The 22,197-nt window shown below is 43.8% G+C and overlaps 1 protein-coding gene across 4 annotated transcripts in view; it reads right to left on the bottom strand.

Moving 5' to 3' along the window:
- Window positions 1-22,197, bottom strand: part of DOCK9 (dedicator of cytokinesis 9) — a 1,074,749-nt gene that overhangs the window by 672,041 nt on the left and 380,511 nt on the right. For all 4 annotated transcript variants that reach the window (XM_033947591.1, XM_033947593.1, XM_033947592.1 and 1 more), the window contains exon 7: window positions 18,185-18,319. In XM_033947591.1, coding sequence (XP_033803482.1) covers window positions 18,185-18,319 — 135 coding nt within the window. The remainder of the gene's footprint in view (window positions 1-18,184; window positions 18,320-22,197) is intronic.

Here is a 22,197-nt window from a genome sequence, read left to right as displayed (position 1 = left end):
ATCTCAACTTCGAAAGTGGTTATCAACCTGCAGATAGTGTAAAAGCAAGCTACACACATCTAGGAAAATAGCGAAGAGAAGCGCGTCCTCCCGTCCTCCTCCCAGAAAGCAGGAAGAGACTGGTTGAGATGAAATGATGACACCACCTTAGGAAGAAACACTGGTACTGTCCTAACTGGCATGCTAGAATCCGAGATTCAGTAAAAATGATCTCTGCAGGAGAAAGCCTGCAACTCAGAAATCTGGCAGGCTGAAGCCATGGTGATAAGAAAAAAAAACGTTCTCAATATCATATCCTTTAGAGTCTCATTAGATAAAAGTTGAAATGGGGCCTTCTGTAACATCCCAATACTCTATTGGGATGTTACAGAGGGGTTCTTAACAGCAAAACAAATATGCTGTTCTCCTGTCAGGAATCAAATTACATTGGTCTGAGAAGCAAGGGAAAAGAGAGAGAGAGAGCCCTGGCCGCTACAACAAGCGATACAGAGAAGGCTGGAATGGTGAAACTACACCAAGAATGGAACTACTTAAGAACTACACCAAGAATGGAAAACCGTCCAGATGCTAGTGTAAGCCGCATATGTAGAAGTCTGTGTTGCATGGAAAAGAATAGAAATAACCCGATCTGAATAACCCGTACGCCTAAGCCACGACTTTTTAAGAAATAAGGTGTAATGCCATATTGATGGATCCCTAGAAAAGCAAATCCTGAGGAACCGGGAACCACAACGGCTTGTTCCCCAACAAACCCTTGAGATCCATATACCATGGACAGCGCAAAAAATTTGGAGATACCAGGATCACTGTGCCGTAAAAGTGAGTCGTGAGAATGAACACACACAGCCAATTATCATCTGTCGCAAAAGAGTCGTATCTGTCAGCTCTGAAGATAGGCAAAAAAAGCCTGGAACGCTAGCCTGATCGTCCACACCTATAGGAGATTGAGCAAGCAACAATTCTCCTTCTGAAACCAGACTCCTTGTATTGAGAATTGAAGGCACTGAGTCCCGCCACCTAAGAGTCTGGCATGCTTGGTGAGAAGGAGCCAGTCCAGCGATGACCATGGAATGCCTTTGAAGAGATTGATCTCGCAAAACCACCAAATAATGCTGAGCAATGATTGAGGAGTCCACTAGATACTATGATTGTAGTCTTGAGATATCAGGAACCACTGGTACAGAAACGACTGCTACAGCTTTCTCGCGTGAAAGTGAGCCTATGATCCCAATTTTAGAGTTGTCACCATAGAATCTAGAACCTGTTATATAATCTATTATTTTTGTTGTAGGTGACAGAAGAAGAAGAACCTGAGACTGTAACTGTTCGCCCCAGTCTCTGGGAAGAAAAACATTCCCCACATTTAAATCAAACACCACCCTGATATACTCCCATAAATGGAACGGGATAAGAGAGCTCTTTGCAAAAATAAATATCCACGGCAAAGATTTAAGAAGAGAAATCATCCGTTTGCGTCACTTTGAAACTGTCCTGTCTGTAAATCAGTCAAATCAACCATTCATCCAAGAAAGGATGTTCCTGAATTCCCTGCTTTGCGATGAAACAGCATCTGTACTATCATTACCTTGAAAATGTACATGGAGTTGTGGCTATGTCAAACGGTATCTGCCGAAAGTGGTAATGCTGCCCAAGGACAGCAAAGCAAAAATACTGCTGATATTGGGGAATATGTCAATATGTAAGCAATCTTCTTCGAGAATCAACGCTGAAAAGAACTCCCGCGGTTGAATCGCTGTAATGACTAATCTCAGTTATCATACTGAAATAACTGATTTTGAGAAAGTAATTGATCTGTATAAGATCCAGCACCGGTCTGACCAATCCTCTCTTCTTGGGTACCATAAAGGAAAAAGGAATAACTTCCCTTGTCCCTATGTTCCAGAGGAACTGAAACTACTGTCCAGAGGAACTGAAACTACTGTCCTGAGTTCCATTAACAGCTTAAAGGGCCTAGCACCAACATCACCTTTGGCTGCTCAATAAACAGTGATCCCCCCAGAAAGAATATGGAATAGGAGAGAAGGATTCAAATTTGCAATCAACCTAAATAACATCAAAAAACCCATGGACCATACATCATGTCTCCCCCTTTGCGAGAAAGCCTGATAAGCTGACAGAGGGAAGCCAAGACCCCCTCAAAGGAAGAGTGAGAGGATGTGGCACAGTCTAGACCAGTGGTTCCCAACCCTGCCCTGGAGAACCACCAGGCCAGTTGGGTTTTTGGGATAGCCCTAATGAATATGCATGAGAGAGATTTGCTTATAATGGAGGTGACAGGCATGCAAATCTGCCCCATGCATATTCATTAGGGCTATCCCAAAAACCCGATTGGCCTGGTGGTCCTCCAGGACAGGGTTGGGAACCACTGGTCTAGACAAGAGTTATAAGTTCTAGATGGAAGAAAAAAACCTGTGCTATGAAAAAATCCAGTTTGCAGTGAAAGAAGAAATATAAGAAGTTGAAAACGGCCAACTTGTACTAAACTTGTTCTAATTCTGAAAACAGGGCCGCAAGAGGAAAGATTCAAAAGAACTCCTAGGATTAACCTGCGGCAAGTTCAGTTAGCCATAATTCCTAAAAGCCACTAGCAAGTCCATGGAAGCTTCCAAAACCCAACTGCCCTTAAAGGGAAGACGCACAAGGCGGAATCTTGAAGCTGCATTCAGCGCCCTATGGCAAACGAACTGCACCTTGATGTCTATAAGACAAGGCTGTCAACTTCCAAATATCCTTCGCCCCTCCTGAAACCTACCTGCAGCGCAGCTCGGAGCCATAAGGAGAGGAAGCCTAAACATCTGAACCGGGAGTAATTGGCGAAAGGGGACTTGATACCATCCTTTTTAATTGGTTTTGGCATTCAAAGATGTAGGTTTAGGGAAATAACTGACTTTCCCCTGGTCACCAAAAATTAGCCCCAGGCCACAAGTAGCTGCACAGCACTGACTGCCAGCTTGGTGGGCCGTCTAATATGCTGAATTAGAAGATGGTGGTCCCAGACTGCTGCTGAATAGACTCTGAAACCTGGAGGAGCTGCCATTCAAAAAAATAGAGGAAGACAGTCCTGTCCTCATGAATAGGAGAAGTGCAATCAAGCCACTCTGCTCCTCCCCTATAGTCAGCTGCAACTCGGAAATTCTTACTTAAACTACCATTAAATATTTCTACAGCACTACCAGACACTCATAGCGCTATCCAGAGAATAAAACATCCAAGTAGGCAAAGCCTCTGGATTGGAAGACCCCAAGAGAGACAAGGAGAAACCTGCATAAAGCACCAGATAATCTCCAATCACTGATGGCGCTCTGTCACGATGTGCCTTGTGGCGATCCGGTGCAGAGAGCATCTGAACTGGGCAGGCAACACAAAGTTTAATTCTCCCTGCAATAATCTGTCATGTCTAACAATCTGGGCTCATAACACAAACACATGCCTGAAACACAAGACAAAGCGCAAAGAAACACTCCCCGAGACCGACAACCGCGTCATTTTTGTGTCATTTTTTCAAAATGCAGAAAAAAATTACAACCAACTCATCTATGTCTGAGAACCCGGAGACCTCAGCTTGGTAAAATTTGCAGGCTCGGGAAATGCCGTGGCTCTGCCGACAGTGAAGGAGCTCGGCCCCGCTGAAATTTACAGCCTTGGGAAATGCTGCGGCTCTGCCAAGAGCGGAGGAGAGGAAGTGCGTGCCGCTTGCATGCGGGAAAAATGTCAGTCAGTCTTCAACTTGCGAAATACAAAACCGAAGCCCTCCAAAAATATATATTCGCACTTGAATTACTAAACAGTAGTACTGCCCAACAGAAACCTTAGAGTTAAATACACAAAACAGTTGTTGTACTCGTACGACACCAAACCTGCATTGCACACAGTTACAGCCAAATATACTCACAAGCTGTTTGATAGTGCTGGTAGATGCCGGTAAGTGCTGGTAAATGCCAGATACTCAACAGTAGTAGGGAAGAAATGGAATTTAGTAACTGTGGTCTCCTTTTTTTTTTTTTTTTTTTAACAATTAAGGGAAAGAAGAAAAAAATGGAGACCAAATTAAACCCTCTATCACTAGAGGGAGGGTGAGGCAGGGACCTGGAGAGGCCCAGGTGTAACCCCTAAAGCCGGCACTGTTCAGCTAGACACCCCTGTCTCACTGAAGAGAAACCTCAACAGGAGAAAATAATTTTCCAGTCACAGCCAGAATCCAGGAGCTAGTTGAATAGCGACCATCACCTTCTGGGAGATAGAGCATACTGAAGATGCAGGAGGTGTGCCAGCCAATTGGACCACCTGTTAATCAGTTTCTCTATCTCCACCTGCTGGTAGATGTTTGCTATCCCACTAGTCTCTGGATTCATAAAGAGACCTATCCTATGCCTTAAATGTCAAGACCAATAACTTGAATATTATGCATTGTTCAACGGGAAGCTAATGATGGCGATGAAGTAATGGGGAGACATGATCGGATTTCCGGGAATGACATAATAACCTAATAGCAGTATTCTGAATGGACTTCAGATTTTAGTGTGAACAACCAAGGTATGCAATGCTACTGTAATCTAGTCTAGTGATTAACAGGAGAGAATAAGGGAATGAGAAGTGTCATGATCAAAGTATTGTTGGGGGGGGGGTCACGTGATGGCTGGTTCCTGAGCAGACGTCTGAGCACAGAGCTCCGCTCCGACTTCCCCAATTTCTCCCCCTTACTAGCGGTCCATGACGGGTGGAGACTCCTTTTCGGACGCCTGTGTTTAAGTTAGTGCAGGGGCACGCCGTTGCGATCTGGGAGGCGCCGATTTCGTCTTTGTGTCGCGGGGCATGCCACCAAAAGTTTCCCAGCTGGTGAAACAGTGTGGGAGCCCGGCGTGCAAGATGGCGGGGACGCAAACGGACGTTTCGATGGACCGCTCCGACGATGTGCTGCAGGTGTCCATGAGGCATTTATCGCAGTTGCTGGATGATAAACTTGCTAAACTGCATGCCTCCATGGACGAATTAAAGGACACCTTGGCGGGCCAAGCGGTACAACTTCAACAAGTGGAGGTGAGATTGTAGGCCCAGGAAGATCATGTGGGGGTGGCCGACGGTAGGCTGGACTCTCTGGAAGCACGAGTCTGTCAACTTATGGAGAAAGTTGAGGACCAGGAAAATAGGGTCCAACAGAAGAACCTTAGGCTCATTGGCATCCCAGAGAGTGTTCGGGATCCTGAGCTCCTTCATCTTGTGGAGAGGTGGCTATCGAAGGAGCTGGGCCTGCCAGAACAAGCGGGCCCTGTGGTGGTGGAGCGTGTCCATCGTGTGGGGCAGCGACGAGAGAATGATGGTAATGGCAGACCGAGAGCCGTGCTGGCCCGTTTCCACAATTATGCTATAAAAGCTTGCCTAATTGATTTATTTAAGAAATCCCGGGCATCTGGCTTATGAGGGCACTAAGATTTTGATCTTTCAAGACTTTTCTACTAAGGTTGCTCTCAACTGGTCGCAAGAGGAATCAGATTTGCCTTCTTATACCCGGCTAAGGTGCGCTTGACCCATGAGAATCGCACCTTTACTGCATCCAAGGTGGAGGAGCTGAAGCATTTCATCGAAAGTCTCCCCGCCCAGTAGGGACTCTGTGAACACCTTGATGCTCTCTACTTAATGGGTGCCTGGCGGCGATCCAGCCTTGTACGATGCTCTTTGATTCCCCTTTCCTCTTTGTGTTTCCATTTTAGGGGAGAGGGGCCCATCATTGTACATGGTGGTGTCTCTGGTGTCACCTTGAGAGAGACTCTTTGGAAGACCTTGCTGTTTGTGATTGCTGCCTTGGACGGAGGGGGGCCTCTCCTGGGGCACCCGAAAAGTAGGCATTTCTGGCAGGGCTACCTCCCCTCAGGAGCTTCGCCGGAGTTTCGTTGGACTCTTCTTGGACTCCTTTCAGTTTTGCTGGGGGGGGCTTGCCGCCTTCCCAGTTTTCCAAGTTTTCTGTTTCAGGTTCTTGTTGCATGCCTTTGCATTTTAGCTCCCACATAGGTCATGGACAACACTGTTTTTTGCTATTGGACTCAATCATGGGGGGTGGAGGGGGGAGGGAGTTAGGAGGGAGTGTGAGTATCTGTGTCTGCTTGTAGTTGGGGTTGGTGTTATGGGGCTGTGGATGAGAGTGTGGCTTTGGGATGGGGAGCTGTTGAGTGGGGGTGGGGGGCAGCTAGGGGAGATGTCTGTGAGGGTTGGGGGGTTTGTCTGAAAGAACAGGAAGTTTTGTTGGGGAGGGGGTGGGAGGGTGGGCTGCATCCTGGGAGTCTGGCTCAGTATGATTTCTTGTGTGAGTGGGCAAAGTGTCGGCTTGGCTCGGAGGCCGCTGCTATTGCCCCATGTGATCTATGGTTTTTCACATACACCAATGCTATACCTTGCTCTTATGAGTGGTGTTAAAATTGCTAGCTTTAATGTTGATGGGTTGCACTCCCCCATAAAGCGCAGCAAGATGCTTCAGTACTGTAGGAAACAGCAGGTGGATGTCTTGCTTCTTTAAGAGACGCACCTCAGTGCCTTTGAGCATGCCAAGTTATGAAGGGATTGGGTGGGTGAACTTGTGTATGCCTCTTTTAATAGCAGACAAAGAGGCATAGCTGTGCTTTTCCATAAGAAACATACTTGTACGCTACACAAACTGCTTACGGACCCTGAGGGTCGATTTGCGATCTGGACTGGGTAGTTCTTGGGGAACAAATATGCTTTTTGTTCAATATATGCTCCCAATGTTTATTCCCATCGCTTCTTTTCTGTTCTTGTGGCTGCCCTTGCCCCTTTTTTCTGAGTACCAGCTAGTGCTTGATGGGGATTTTAATATTACTGCTGATCCTCTTATTGATTGCAAACCTCCTAAGCCTCGTTTACAGCAAGGGGAACACAAGGGAGTCAACTTTGTCAATTCTCAGTTGGGACTTGTGGACCTGTGGCGTACATGCCATCCTGATGAATCTGATTTCACCCATGTACAATGTGCATAGTCGTTTAGACTACTTGTTAGTGGCCCCGTCCCTATTGTCTGGAGTTAAGCAAGTGATGATTGACGATGGCGTTTTTTCTGACCATCACTTAGTATGGATGGAGCTACTTGATCCGCAGGTGCCACAGAGGTCGTTGTCTGATTGGAGAATGAATCCCACCTTGTATGAAGACGCAGACTTCCGGACTTTTCTCATAGAACAATGGGATTCTTACCTAGCAGACAACCCCTCTTCCGATGTTTCAGAGGTGTTGTTCCGGGAGGCTAGTAAAGCTGTTCTAAGGGGTAAGATTATTGCCTATACTACACACAAGAGGAAGGTCCAAGACCGGGCACTGCTGGATCTGGCACGCCAATTGGGGTCGGTGAGGGGGGAGCTGCATAAATCAGGGTCTGTGGCACTCAAGAGTCGGTACTTGGGGCTGCGACGCCAAATCAAAAAACAGCAAAACAAGAAATATCAAAACTCTCACCACCAGGAGAAAGATTGACCCAGAGGAATTCTGGGCCCGCTACGAAAAGAACACAAAACAAAGCTAAGAAACAGAACAACTTATGACCAACTGGATCAATGACAGCACAAACATTTTAAACGAAATAGCCCCCATAAAAACCCGCCAAATCAGAACTACAAAGCTGGAGGGATGGTTCGACGCAGAGCTACTACAGATGAAGAGGGACCTCAGAAAATCGGAAAGAGTATGGCTAAAGTCCGGATCCCAGGAACATAGAGACGCCTGGAGACTTAAACTAAAAACCTATAAAAACCTTACCAAGGAAAAACGAAAAAAATTCTACTCACACAAAATTGGTGACTTTACAAATAACAGTAGCAATCTCTTTAAGCTGGTTAATGACCTATACTACATCGAGACACTCACCAACAACCATGAAGATTCCACATTAACCGCAAACACCTTAGCTGACTTCTTCAACTCCAAGATCCAAAAACTAAGATCTACTTTACCTACCTCGACTAATCCCCTTGAGCTTTTTCCCATTTTTCCTGACACCGACATATACAAACCAGACCAAGGATCCAGAGCAGATCTAAACTGGAACCAATTCAAAACACTGGTCTGGGAAACCTTCAACAAATTCTACAACAAATATTCTAACTCCTTCTGCAAACTAGACACCTGCCCTCCAAACGTCATGAAAACTGCGCCCATCCACTTCAAAGCCAACATGCTAACCTAGGTGAACTTCCTACTTTCCTCAGGATACTTCCCACCAGATCAAGGCCACATTATGTTAACCCCAATCATAAAAAACACGAAAGAACCCCCAAACGCCCCTTCTAATTACAGACCTATCGCTAGCATCCCACTATTCACCAAAATAGCCGAAGGGGTGGTAAATGCTGAACTCACCGCATATCTGGATAAATTCAACATATAAAGTGACAATCAATCGGGCTTTCGCGCAGACCACAGCACCGAAACCATCATTGCAGCCTTAATTGACCACTTGCACCCCTCTTTAGCCTGGGCTCCAGCGCCTTGATCCTTCAACTCGACTTGAGCAGTGCGTTCGACCTAGTAGACCACAGCATTCTCCTAGAATGCCTGACCCACATTGGCATCTCCGACCAGGTCTTCAACTAGTTTCACGGATTCCTACGAAACAGATCCTACAGAGTACTCAAAAACGACGCTTCCTCATCTAGCTGGGTCAACTCCTGCGGGGTGCCGCAGGGCTCCCCCCTGTCCCCCACACTATTTAATATCTACCTTGCCTCCCTGGGTAACCTCCTTCATAACCTCAAACTCAAATTCTTCATCTATGCAGATGACATCACAATAGTCATCCCACTTACCACCTTCTCCCCAGAACTACTAGCCTACATCACAAGCATACTTAATCAGATAGAACTCTGGATGCTATCCTACAGATTAAAACTAAACCCGGACAAAACAAAATTCTTCCTAGCCAACCCCAATGAAAAAATCAAAGACTCCACAATCCAAGTGAAAGGATTGGTCTTCCCCCTCGAACAAACATTAAAAATACTGGGAATCACTCTAGACAAACATCTATCTCTAGAAAATCACACCGATCTCACTGTCAAGAAATGCTTCTCGGTGCTCTGGAAACTGCGCACCATAAAAAAATACTTTGACGACTCCTCTTTCCGCCTTCTGGTACAGTCCTCCGTTCTCAGCATACTAGACTATTGCAATGTCATTTATTTGAGCTCCACGAAGAAAACCATTAGGAGACTAAAATTGATCCAGAACACTGCCGTCCGCCTCAAATTCGGCCTGAACAAATGGGACCACATCACGCCTTTCTACCACCAACTGCATTGGCTCCCTTTCGAATCCAGAGTCCTATTCAAATTCGCCTGCTTCTGCTACAAAACAGTTTTTGGCCTATTACCTAGATACCTCAATCACCATTTCACTCTGAATCTCACCAACAAGAAATCCCGCAGAATCCAGCTGTTCATCTTCCCATCCCTAAAATTATGTCATTTTAAAAGATTCCTCGACAAAACCTTTGCTTACCAGGCAGATAAGTTGAACCCTTGGCTTGCCCAAATGATACTCGAGGCCCCCTCTTACCTTAGTTTTAGAAAACTTCTCAAAATGCACCTTTTCCGCGAACAGGTCTTTTAACCCCCTTGCCCCCTGTCTCTCCCCTTTCCCACACCCACCCCTTTCCTTCTGCTCCCCCACTTCCCCCCTCCCCCCCACTTGGTCTCTCTCTCGTTATCTCATACCTTCCAACCATACCTTCTGTATTACCTTTACCTCTGCTAAATCTCAGTTAAAGCGTTCCCACGCTCCCCTCTTCATTGCCTGTAACTTTGTTAAAATTTTGTAAATCCGTGTGTCATCGCGGATCTTAATTAACAGATGTGAACCGCCTAGAACTTATTGGGTATGGCGGTATACAAGAATAAAATTATTATTATTATTATTATTATTAAATCAATGAGCTGTTGGCTCAGAGGGCCTTATGGGACATCCAGATGTATAAGTATCCATTGCACAGTTGGGGAAATAAAGCAGGGAAATTTCTGGCTTCTCTGATCAGTCAAAGAGCCCGCAAGCGTAATATCTCTAAAATAAGGGCTCCAGATGGCTCTGAGGTGATCTCGTTGTCGGCTATTCAACAGAGCTTTGTAACATTCTATCAGACCCTGTATGATCGGGGGAGCTGTGACACTGAGCAGCGAGATGCATTTTTTCATGACCTTTCTCTTCCTGCTTTGACATAAGACCAGCGGGATAAGCTCAATGCACCTGTGCAGGCGGTGGAAATTCAGAGAGCTATAAGGGCATTAAAACTAGCTAAAGCACCTGGCCCTGATGGCTTGGGCCCCGAATACTATAAACTGCTAGGGGATCGGGGTGTTGGGCCCCTTCCGAGCTTTATGTCAGGCCCTCTGTGAAGGGGGTTTGCCTCCGCATAGACTTACCCACGCCCATATTGTTGTACTCCCAAAGCCTGGTAGACCGGAGGACCAGCTGGGGTTTTATAGGCCAATCTCTTTGTTAAACCAAGATATCAAATTATTTGCTGCTATCATGGCTGCGCGGCTTGGTCAGGTTTTGCCCTTTCTGGTTCATCCGGACAAGGCAGGATTTGTTCTGGGCCGGTTTTCCTCTGCCAATGTCCTGCGAGCATTGGCGGTGTTGCAAAATCCTGCCCTGCTTAGGAGGCATCCCGGCCAGGAAAATGCCCTTATTGCCAGTCTCGATGCCGAAAAGGCATTTGATAAGGTTTTATGAGATTACCTGTTTTGGGTCTTGCCACAGTTGGGTATTTTGGGGGGTTTCCTGGCTGGGATCCGTTCTCTTTATGAGCAGCCGACTGCACAGATTTTGGTAAATGGTGCACCCTCCTCCCCCTTTTCCTTGGCTCGGGGCACTCGGCAAGGATGCCCACTTTTTCCTATGTTATTTGTGTTAACCCTAGAACCTTTAGCAGCCAAGATTCGGCAACATCTGGCCTTGCGTGGTATACAGTTGGGGTCTCAGGAATTTAAAATCAACCTGTTTGCAGATGATATGCTCATTTTCTTGGGTGATGTGGGTACGGGAGTTCCTGTGTTGATAGGGCTTATTCGTCACTTTGGTGCGTTTTCAGGTTTGCAGATCAACTTTGACAAATCTGAGGCTCTGGCAATTCACTCGCAATCTGCTCTCACATAATGATCCCGCATTTCCATTACAGTGGTCTCAGGGTACACTTAAGTATCTGGGGGTCTATTTACATGCAGATCCTCGGGTGGTCTATCGGAAAAATGTGGTGGATAAATTGGATGCTATTCGAGTGTTATGCCAGAGGTGGATGGACTTTCCGGTTTCCTTTCTTGGTCGAATTGCTCTTATTAAGATGGTCCTCCTGCTGAAATTGCTCTATCCCCTGCAAATGGCGCCCCTTTGGATTACACACGCGGATGTGCAGGTTTATAAAGGTATTGTTTCTTCCTTCATTTGGCGCTCTCGGAGGGTGAGAACTGGATATCATAAATTGATTAGGGAACGTGCCCATGGGGGAGTGAATTTACCTGACCTCCGTTTCTATAATGTGGCGGCTTTGCTCCGCTGGGTGCATGAGGTGTACTCTGGTGCATCTAGGTTTGCCCCGAAAGGGTTCTGGCAAGTGTTGGCGGATCCGGCGTCGGTGTTTAATGTTTTGGGGAGTAGAGCTGGGGATTGTGCCTCCTTGCTTCAACCCTTGCGCAGCGTGTAGTATTGGTGGCGCAGGGAAGTGGGGGGTTCGACGGGCCCCTCCCCCTTTGTGGAATTCGTGGCTAATCCTCACTTCCCGCTGGTGGGCATGTTTTCTTTGTGAGAGCTCGCAAGACCGGCAGCCGGTTTGTGGGCCAAGTCACCGAGTTGGGCTCAGGATTGATTCCTAGCTTTTAAACTTGTCAGGATTCTTGGGCATGGAGTGCGGGATCCATATTGGCTTATTTACAACTTCGTAGTTACTGCTCCTCACTTCGCTCATGAACTGGGCAGGTGCCCGCTTTCTCCCTGCTAGATCAGGCTTTCCTTTCCCTTTCTTTAGAGTTTAACACGCTATCGAACTGGTATAAACTGGGGAGGTCCTGGAAGCCTGCCGGGTTTTGGATATCAATGGCTGAAGCTTGGAGCTCTGAGCTGGGAGAGGAGGTCACAGTTGAGGACTTGACTTTGTGTTTTGTTGAGGGTGCTGGGGCTACCCCCAATGTGGCTTTGCAAGAGATCCATTTTAAGGTATTACACAGGGCTTACATAATCTGATGTAAAGGGAGTGCCATGGGCCTGTGGCCGGATGTTTTTTGCCCACGCGGCTCTCCGAGGTACGATGGTGCATCATTTCTTGGAATGCTCTTTTGTGGGATCTTTGTGGGTGCAGGTGCTTCGGGCGGTGGAGGTTGTTTTGGGGCAGTCTCTGGAGTGGTCTAATAAGACTCTGCTGCTTGGTGTCACGAGATCTCTAGTTGAGGATGGTATTACAGAGCCTTCGTGACGCTTTGTGATGATAGCTCTGGGGCTCACTAAAAAGCTTATTTTGCAACACTGGGTGGGAGAGGTGCGTCCTACGATCCAGCAGTGGCAGGCTAGTATGTCCCAGATGGCGATTTGGGAGCGACAGCGCAAAAGGGGTGACACTAGTTGGCAATCAGTGGCTTATTAGGACTGTTGGAGTTCTTTCTATATTGGGTCCGATTCCTAGGATGCATGGGGGGGGCTGAGGGGGAGGGCATAGGAAAGGAGGGGTGTGGATTTCTGTATTTATGTATAAAATTGGGACTTTGCATGGGAGTTCTCTTTATTTGTTTGCTTGTTTGATTCTTCGCCTGGTAGCAATGTTCACTTGTATTGATGTTTTTATTGTGGTGCTTCCAGCTTGACCACTGTATATTTCTCCTGTGCTTTGTTCCTCTAATAAACATATATTTTTTTTTAAAAAAAAAGTATTGTTGTATTCAGCTTAGCTGTCAGAGAACAAAAAAGGCTCGTCTTACCTTTATCAACTAGATAAGGAAACTTAAAGAAATGTCCAATTAATATAGATACCAGATAGTGAGGACAAATCTACAATAAGTGGATTTCTTGCTAGACCTCAAACACCCAAGGCACTACTTCTAATTCTATTTGTGCCCTTACTGGGGTGGTATTTTCATCATTGGTCATTGGTCTTAGTAAATAGCATGTGCAATAAATATTTTTATTAATTATCAAAAGGCTTTGCATAAATTGTGCACAAAGATAAGTGCCTTTCCTAAAAACGCTAGCACACCTTAGTAAAAGGAGCCCTTAGTTTTTTGTGTGAAGAGGATATCTGGGATGGAGAGATTGTTTGAAGGGAGTGTTTAATAAATATTAGCAATGAGCGAAATTTGGTTTTTTAGAAAATAAACAGTCAAATAAGTTAAGAACTGAAGTTGAGAGGATGGAGGTTTTTATGCCCATGATTGAAAGGGGTATTATAAATAAGTATTTAACCCTGATAATTTCTGAGGCTTTTTCTCCTTCCATACCTGCTTTCAGCTGTCAACTGTGTGTAGAAAAATCTGCAAGAATTTGTAATATAATGGAATAAATATGCAAAGATGTGCACAATGATTGTTTACACAGTGGTTTTTGGAGAAGAATATGATAACCCAAGAGATGAGACATTTAGAATTGATACTTCCTTCTCATCTATCAATCCAACACAAAGTACATTATCCTGTAATACTGGGAAGAGTGAGGGCAGACTTGCACAAATGGAGGGGTTTTTTTTTCCAAACAAATTTTCTCAACACCAGGGCTTATATAAAAATGAATATAGTAATACTTATGCTATACCCTGTCTTGTACCAGGTGCCTTTCTCTGCCTTCTTGTGGGTGGAGAGGAATCCACAAATAACACTAAAGACAACCCTTTGCAGCAGTGGAACTGATTATTCCAAATTTTTAAAAAGTACTATTTGTGTACATTTTTGGGTAAACTGTCCACTGCTAGCCTGCGTTGGCCTGAGTTATAACATTGGCTCCCAGAAACGGTTTTAGCAAAGGCAGATCGTGTTTGACGAACTTGCTGCACTTCTTTGTGGGAGTAAACAGACAGATACACAAGGGCGATCTGGTCGACATTGTATATCTGGATTTTCAGAAGGCGTTCGACAAGGTTCCGCATGAACGACTACTTCAGAAAATTGCAAGCCATGGAATTGAGGGTGAAATACTCACGTGGATTAAAAACTGGCTGGAGCATAGGAAACAGAGAGTGGGGGGTAAATGGACAATACTTGGACTGGAAGAGCGTCACCAGTGGGGTGCCGCAGGGCTCGGTGCTTGGACCCATGCTCTTCAACATCTTTCCCGTGCTCTTCAACATCTTTATAAACGATCTGGACATTGGTATGATGAGTGAGGTGATTAAATTTGGGGATGATACGAAGTTATTCAGAGTAGTAAAGACGCAGGGGGATTGCGAAGATCTGCAACGTGACATAATCAAGCTCGAGGAATGGGCATCGACATTGCAGATGAGGTTCAACATGGATAAGTGTAAAGTGATGCATGTCGGTAACAAAAATCTCATGCACGAATATAGGATGTCTGGGACGGTACTTGGAGAAACCTCCCAAGAAAGGGACTTGGGAGTTCTGACCGACAAGTCGATGAAGCCGTCCACATAATGTGCGGCGGCAGCAAAAAGGGCAAACAGAATGCTAGGAATGATAAAGAAGGGGATCACAAAAAGATCAGAGAAGGTTATCATGCCACTGTATCAGGCCATGGTACGCCCTCACCTTGAGTACTGCGTCCAGCACTGGTCGCCGTACATGAAGAAGGACACGGTACTACTTGAAAGGGTCCAGAGAAGAGCGACTAAGATGGTTAAGGGGCTGGAGGAGCTGCCGTACAGTGAAAGATTAGAGAAACTGTGTCTCTTTTCCCTTGAACAGAGGAGATTGAGAGGGGACATGATCGAAACATTCAAGGTACTGAAGAGGATAGACTTAGTAGATAAGGACAGGTTGTTCACCCTCTCCAAGGTAGGGAGAACAAGAGGGCACTCTCTAAAGTTGAAAGGGGATAGATTCCATACAAACGTAAAGAAGTTCTTCATCCAGAGAGTGGTAGAAAGCTAGAACGCTCTTCCAGAGGTTGTTATAGGTGAAAACACCCTCCAAGGATTCAAGACAAAGTTAGACAAGTTTCTGCTGAACAAGAACGTGCGCTGGTAGGGCTAGTCTCAGTTAGGGTACTGGTCTTAGACCAGAGGGCCGCCGTGTGAGCAGACTGCTGGGCATGATGGACCACTGGTCTGACTCAGCAGTGGCAATTCTTATGTTCTGATGTTTTGCCCCATTTTCCAACAGTGATCAGGCAGTATCTATATTGTAGACTTGGATAATTCTGTGGTCCATGCTTTGTGTGGAAAAAGTGGTCAACTTCTATAAGTTGAAATGTTGACTTCTCCCCATTTACAAGCATATACTGTAATTTGAGTACAATAATACTGTACAATTTGTAATGTACAGTACATTGTAAATTACCACCAAATCCATTTGAAGTTCTACAGCTGGAACATTTTCTACAGATACATAAGTTTCTATGAGTGTTGAATCCAGTTGAGACTATTTTGGAAGGACCACTCACCTAAACAATTGAAAGCTTTATTCTACAGAGCCCTCAAAATTGTTGACTAAAATGGGGGCAGAAACTTCAGTGAAGTTTTCACCAGAACCAGTCGGAACTAATCAAACTGAACTAAAGGAAAATTTCCACTTCCATTTTTCATCAAGACTTACAATATAAAATACTGAGATGACATTTTCTCTTCAGACTCAGTAGCATCTATAATACTCATTCTAATCAATTTATTTAATTAAACAATTTTCTTACTTGCTACATCTACAATTGAGTGTTACAAGAAAAACACTCAATTTAACAAATAAACATTAGATAATATATTAAAATATGAAAATGTCTAAAAAACCAACCTCAATACAAAAAGGTCTAAGAACTAGCATCACCACTTACATGAGAAATATTTCTCAAACAGCACTGTTTTAGCCAACTTCCTAAACTTTAAGAAGGACGGAGCACTCTACTTTGAAAGGCAATGCATTCCACAATCGAACGCCTTGCATTGTCATCATCAAGCAACGGAATCGAGACAATTTCACCTGTTTCAATGATGTTTCAATGATGTAACTTCCAGATAAAGCTTCTCCTCTGAGAACAGTGTTCAATGCAGTGAGATAAGCAGTTTTAGGCCCATATGGTGGTATTGCCCACAGTTAGTAACATTTTGGAGTACAGTATAGAATTTTTGTTCCCAAATCGCAGAACATATAAGGCAATCATATACTCTGGCAATGCTACATGTCACCACTGAGCCGCATGTCTGGACTGTTTCATCTTGGATCATAGTTTATTCAAGTTATTTTATTTTTAAAAAATTTCTAGCAGTAAGATTGGCTATTTTGGCTAAAAATAAGGATGCCAACCCATCTACTTTGGGATGGATTCAAAAGGTGCACCAGACTGCTGACTGAGAACAGTTTAAAGCAGCCTTGCTAAATAGATTTGAAAAATCAGTGTTTTAAGCCCTTGATTGACACAATGAATAAAGGCTACCCTGCATGACATACTAGCAGGTTTTCCCATACGGTTGAGGAGCCTGAAGTCTTTAGTCCTATTGTACAAATCATATCACAGTAGTAGCTCATACAAAGAGCATATGGCAGCAAACTTAATACAGTAGGTGCATAAGTGTATTCCAATTTGCTTGGTTTGTTACTTCAAGGAGAATCAGTACAATTCAAATTCTTATACTATTCTTTAGACAAAATTTGGGCAAGGTATTCTATTTAATTCTAATTGCTACACATTTGGCTTAGTATGTTTGCTTTCTTGGAATAACTATTACAATGTGTATATAATTGCCAAGATTATTTGTGTTTGATGTTCTTTCTACTGTATCTTTAATTGAAAGAAATTACTGGCTTCTTGGATATTTTCATAATTCAAACTGGTATTACTGCTTTATGAAAAAATATCCCTCTTTATTTATGGGTCGTTGAGTCATTGGATGCATATATGAGACTTTGGATGAATAAAGGCATTTGTATTTATCAGATGAGCTGAAGGACACGTTTTTGGTGCTCACCATTCTGATTGGGACAATTCCACTCTGGTTTTGTGTATCAACTTCATTATCAAATTTCTGTTCATTATTTTATGTTATATTAATGTATGAGAAAATAACTCGAGAGGAATAATCTACACACTCTCCCTTCCCTCTTGTGTTTTTCCTTCTTCCTCTATTTTTCTTTTATTACACTATATTTCTTTCCTTTAGCTCTTCTGTTTCGTTTCAGTCAATAATTAATCTGCCTATAACTGATTCTGGTTTTTTGGGTTGTTTTTTTTAAACTAAACTGTAAACCGTTTAGAAGTTTCTGAAAGATAGTATATAAGAAAAAAAAATCAAATAAACTTACTCTTAGGAGCTGTTTTACAAAGCCACGCTAGTGGCTGCAGCGCGGTAACAGCCTCGAAGCCCATAGAGATTTAAAGACTAATTTAAAAACTTTTCTTTTTAAAGATGCTTTCGATTATTAGTTATCTCTCTTGGATTTATTTATTGAGTTGATTATGACTATGGAATTTTACATCCCCTCCCTTGTGTTTTTTCCTTGATTATTCTATTTTTAATATTTTGTAGTTCAATTCCCTTTTTCCCCTTTATTCTTGTTTGTTAAGTTTGTTAATAGTCCTGTTCAGACTTAAGTTTATGTTAAGTATTGTATTATTCCCTAATACTGTAATTTTATTGTTTATTATTTATGTCCATCGCTTTGAATTGTGATTAAGCGATTAATCAAAAACACTAATAAACTTGAAAATTGAAAGGACTTCAGGGCTGTTGATGCGCAGCTTTGTAAAACAGGCCCTTAAGACTCAGCTAGCAATATTTATATATTTTAGAGGTAAGAAGGACAGCTATTTCACAGGTGCACCCTTTTCCTTTAAACACAGCAGAGGCTGAATTTCTTAGGTGCATGTGTAAATAGTCAAGCAAGCTTGATTAGCAGTATACGAGAATTTAAAATAAATCGAATAAATGAGATTACCCCAATCCAGAAGTTAGAATTTGATAAAATTGGAATACTTGTATCTAGAACACAAATCATTTTATCAAATCTTATTTAAGATACTACTACCTTACCTGTACTACACCCATACAAGAATCAAGAAATATTGAGCCTTTGGGTTCTTTACAGATTTTTTCATCCTTGTAGAAATTAAGGTTGTATGACCCATCTCCCAGTTGGATTAAATGGAAAAACCTCCTCTTAAACGACTGTAGAAAAACAAAGGCAAATTAGCAGCTCCATCCTTGAACACCTCCAACAGAAAATGATTTAAAACTATTTGCTCATGAATAGATGCTATATACATCATTGAGAAACAGCTGTCTAATATGGTCACAAAAGCTCATGTACATCACCAGCTTTAGACAACATATTGGACCAACATCAGACATATTCACTTTCTCCAGAATAGATATGCCTACAACTTTGTGTTGTTATGTGCAATCAATCTTATATCCTGCACAATCCTCACAAATCGATGTTCTAGGTTAGTTACAAGCAGCATATCACTACATAAAGTTATATATTAAAGAATGACAGGAGGCCAAAATTTTCCCCATCCCTGCGGGAACTCATTTTCCTGTCTCGTCCCCGTGAGTTCTTTTCCTACCCTGCCCCATTCCTGCAAGCTCCATCCTCATCAGCACAAGCCTCAAACACTTTAAAATCATAACTGTCTGAGGCTTGTGCATTTAATAATAATAATAATAATAATAATAACTTTATTCTTGTATCCCGCAATACCATGGAAGTTCAATGCGGTTAACAATAGAAGAGACTGTACATTTACAGCGATGATACATATTACAGTGTTATTATATTTACAAAGATGTTACATAAATAGCAGTAATAAAAAGGCATATACTAAAGAAGAGACTGTACGTATACAGCGATGTTCCATGTTAAAGCGGTGGTACATTTACAGTGATGTTAAATATGAGGCTATGGAAAGGCAGGGCAATTAGATAAAACAGAGCTTGAGAAAGAGAGGCCATAGTGGCTTGGGAGGGGGGCGTAGTCAGAGGGAATGGAGGCATGTCGAGGTCAGGAGGGTGCAGGGAAGGGGGGAAGGCAGCGTTAGCGGAATTTGTCGAAGAGGTAGGTTTTTAGTGACTTCCTGAACAGGTGGTAGGGTGGAGAGTTGGAGATGAGGGCGGTAAGGCAATTGTTCCATTTGCCCGCTTGGAATGCTAGGGTTCTATCAGTGAATCTCTTGTAGAGGCAGCCTTTTAGGGAGGGAAAGGTGAATAGGTGGGCGTTTCGTGTGCGAGAGGGGCCTGCTATTTCAAGGTGCTCAGACAAGTAGATTGGGGAAGATCCTGTTAGAGTTTTGAAACAGAGGCAGGCGAACTTAAAGATGATCCTTGCCTCTACTGGGAGCCAATGGAGTTTGGTGTAGTAGGGGCTAACATGGTCGTATTTTTTGAGATCATAGATGAGGCGGACGGCCGCATTTTGGACTGTTCTAAGACGTTTGATGGTATTTTTATAGGATCCCAGGTAAATAATGTTGCAGTAGTCTAATATGCTTAATACCAGAGATTGGACGAGTAGACGGAAGGCTTGGTGGTCGAAGTAACGTTTGATGGTGCGCAGTTTCCAGAGGGTACAGAAACATTTTTTCACCTGGGCACTGGTATGGTCATCGAAGGTTAGGGTGCGGTCCAGGATGACTCCAAGGATTTTTATGGTGGGTAAGATAGGGTAATCTAACCCATTCAATCTGAGGGAAGTGTTTGTTAATTTGTGGTTGGGACTCGCTAGGAAGATTTTGGTTTTTTCAGAGTTCAATTTTAATTTGAGTTTTGAGGTCCACAGTTCTAACTTGGTGAGGATAGATGCGATGAGTTTTTCCGTTTCTAGAGTGAGTGAGGTAATGGGAACAATGATGGTGATGTCATCTGCATATATGAACGATTTTAGGTTAGAGTTTGCTAGGCTTCGTGCCAGAGGGGTCAAGTAAATATTGAATAGGGAGGGGGATAGGGGAGAGCCTTGTGGGACTCCACAAGGGTTACGCCAGTGGTGGGAGAAGGCTCCATTACTGTGGACCTGGTAGGTACGGTTGGTTAGGAAGCCTGTGAACCAATCTATTACCTGACCGGAGATGCCGATGGAGTCAAGGCAGTTGAGCATAATGTCGTGGTCGACCAGGTCGAAGGCACTACTCAAATCGAATTGAAGTATCAGGGCGCTTTTACCCAGTGAGAACAGGTGGAGGAGGTAATTTGTCAGGGCAGCTAGGACGGTTTCGGTGCTATGATTTGGGCGGAAACCGGACTGGGAGTCATGAAGAATATTGTACTTGTCGAGGTAATTCGTAAGGTTGTTGTTGACAAGACCTTCCATGAGTTTTTGGAAGAGTGGTATGTTGGCGATGGGTCTGTAGTTGGTGATGGAAGAGATTGGCTCCTTGGGTTGTTTAGGGATAGGGGAAATGAGGATGTGGCCAAGTTCGGACGGGAAATGTCCAGTGGACAGGCATAGAGATACCCAATTGAAGAGTTCTGCTTTGAATGATGGGGGGGCGCATTTCATGATGGTGGGAGGACAAGTGTCTAATAGGCAGTTGGAATTGGCGTATTTAGAATAAAGTTCGAGGAATAGATTCCAGTCAGGATTTACAAAGGAGGTCCAGGACATGTCGGCTATTGAACCTTCTGTGTCTGCTGCGCGTAGGTTGAGTGGGGGATCGGGGCTGTGAGCTGAAAGAGACAGTTTTAGAGTGTGGATTTTGTTCGCGAAGTGGTCGGCTAGAGTGATTGCGGAGGGAGGGAGGTTACAGGAATGAGCCAGGGACAATGAAAAAACTCATGGGGATGGGACGGGGAAATTGAGTTCTGTGGGGACGGAGAAAAATTTGTCCCCATGTCATTCTCTATTATACATATTACATAAAGTTTATACATATTATACCTGTAATGTAAGATAAAGCATGTAAAACAGTAAGTAACCACCAACATTGTAATAAACGGTTACTCAATAAATTGACTCTTTAGGCCCCTAACAGTGACTTCTTGAAATGCCATGTTTTCAGACTTTTGTGGAATGGTGCACATATAGTGGTTGCATGAATTTTGATGGGAAGCGAGTTCCATACTTTTGCAATTTGGTACTTAAATGATTTGCTATGAGGTGTCTTGTATTTTATGTCTTTTAGAGTTGGGAATGACATGATCAAGAAGTCAGTTATGATGATTAACAGACTGAATGATTAGATTCTTACCTGAATAATCTTGTTTCTGGTAATATACACAGGAGTCCGTACGTTAGCTGTTGATTCCCATTAGCTGCAAATCTGCAGAAGGGTGGCACTAAGATTTTGAATACCTCTCCTTCTGCAGTGGAGAACAGCTCCCTCTTCAGTTAGTACTAAAGCAATCAAACTCCATAGAACCACAAGAAAGGAGAAGGAGGGGCACGGGGAGTTTCCCCAGTAACGAAAGATTAGGTTCTTACCTCTGCTAATCTTCTTTCTTGTAAATCTGCACTAGAGAATGACACAGGAGGAAAAACAAACAAAAAAAAAACAAAACTTGTCCCCGTCCCCGCGACCACCGTAACCTGTCACCGCCCCATCCCCGTGACCACTGTCCCCACTCCATCCCCGTTCCAGCAACCACTGTCCCTGCCCCGTCCCCGCAACTACTATCCCCGCAGCATCCATACAAGCCTCAGTACTGCAATATTTAGCTTATTCCTTCCTTATAAATCAAAGTTCTGGCTGCTGAACTAGAGAAAGATGTTCAGCTGGCAGGGCTTTGTTTATAAATTTTTATCAACACAACTAAAAAAAAAAAAAAAAAAATTCTACCTTTGTTGTCTGGTTTCTGCTCTCCTCATCTTCTCACTCAATTACTTTCTTCCACTGTCTGTCTTCTCTCTGCATCTTCCATTTGTTCTGATACTGTGTCTCTCCCTCTGCTCCCCCCTTAGTCTGGCATCTCTGTCTTCTCCCCACTCTCTGTTCCCCATTTCCCTTCAGCATCTTCTCCCCACTCTCAGTTTCCCATTTCCCTTCAGCATCTTCTCCCCATTCTCTGTTCCCCATTTCCTTTCAGCGTCTGTTCCTCTCCACCCCCCTTCC

Source organism: Geotrypetes seraphini, chromosome 6, assembly GCF_902459505.1.
Source record: "Geotrypetes seraphini chromosome 6, aGeoSer1.1, whole genome shotgun sequence".
Lineage (NCBI taxonomy): Eukaryota > Metazoa > Chordata > Amphibia > Gymnophiona > Dermophiidae > Geotrypetes > Geotrypetes seraphini.
The sequence above is the reverse complement of the archived record's forward strand: the minus strand, read 5'-3'. Positions and strand labels throughout refer to the sequence as shown.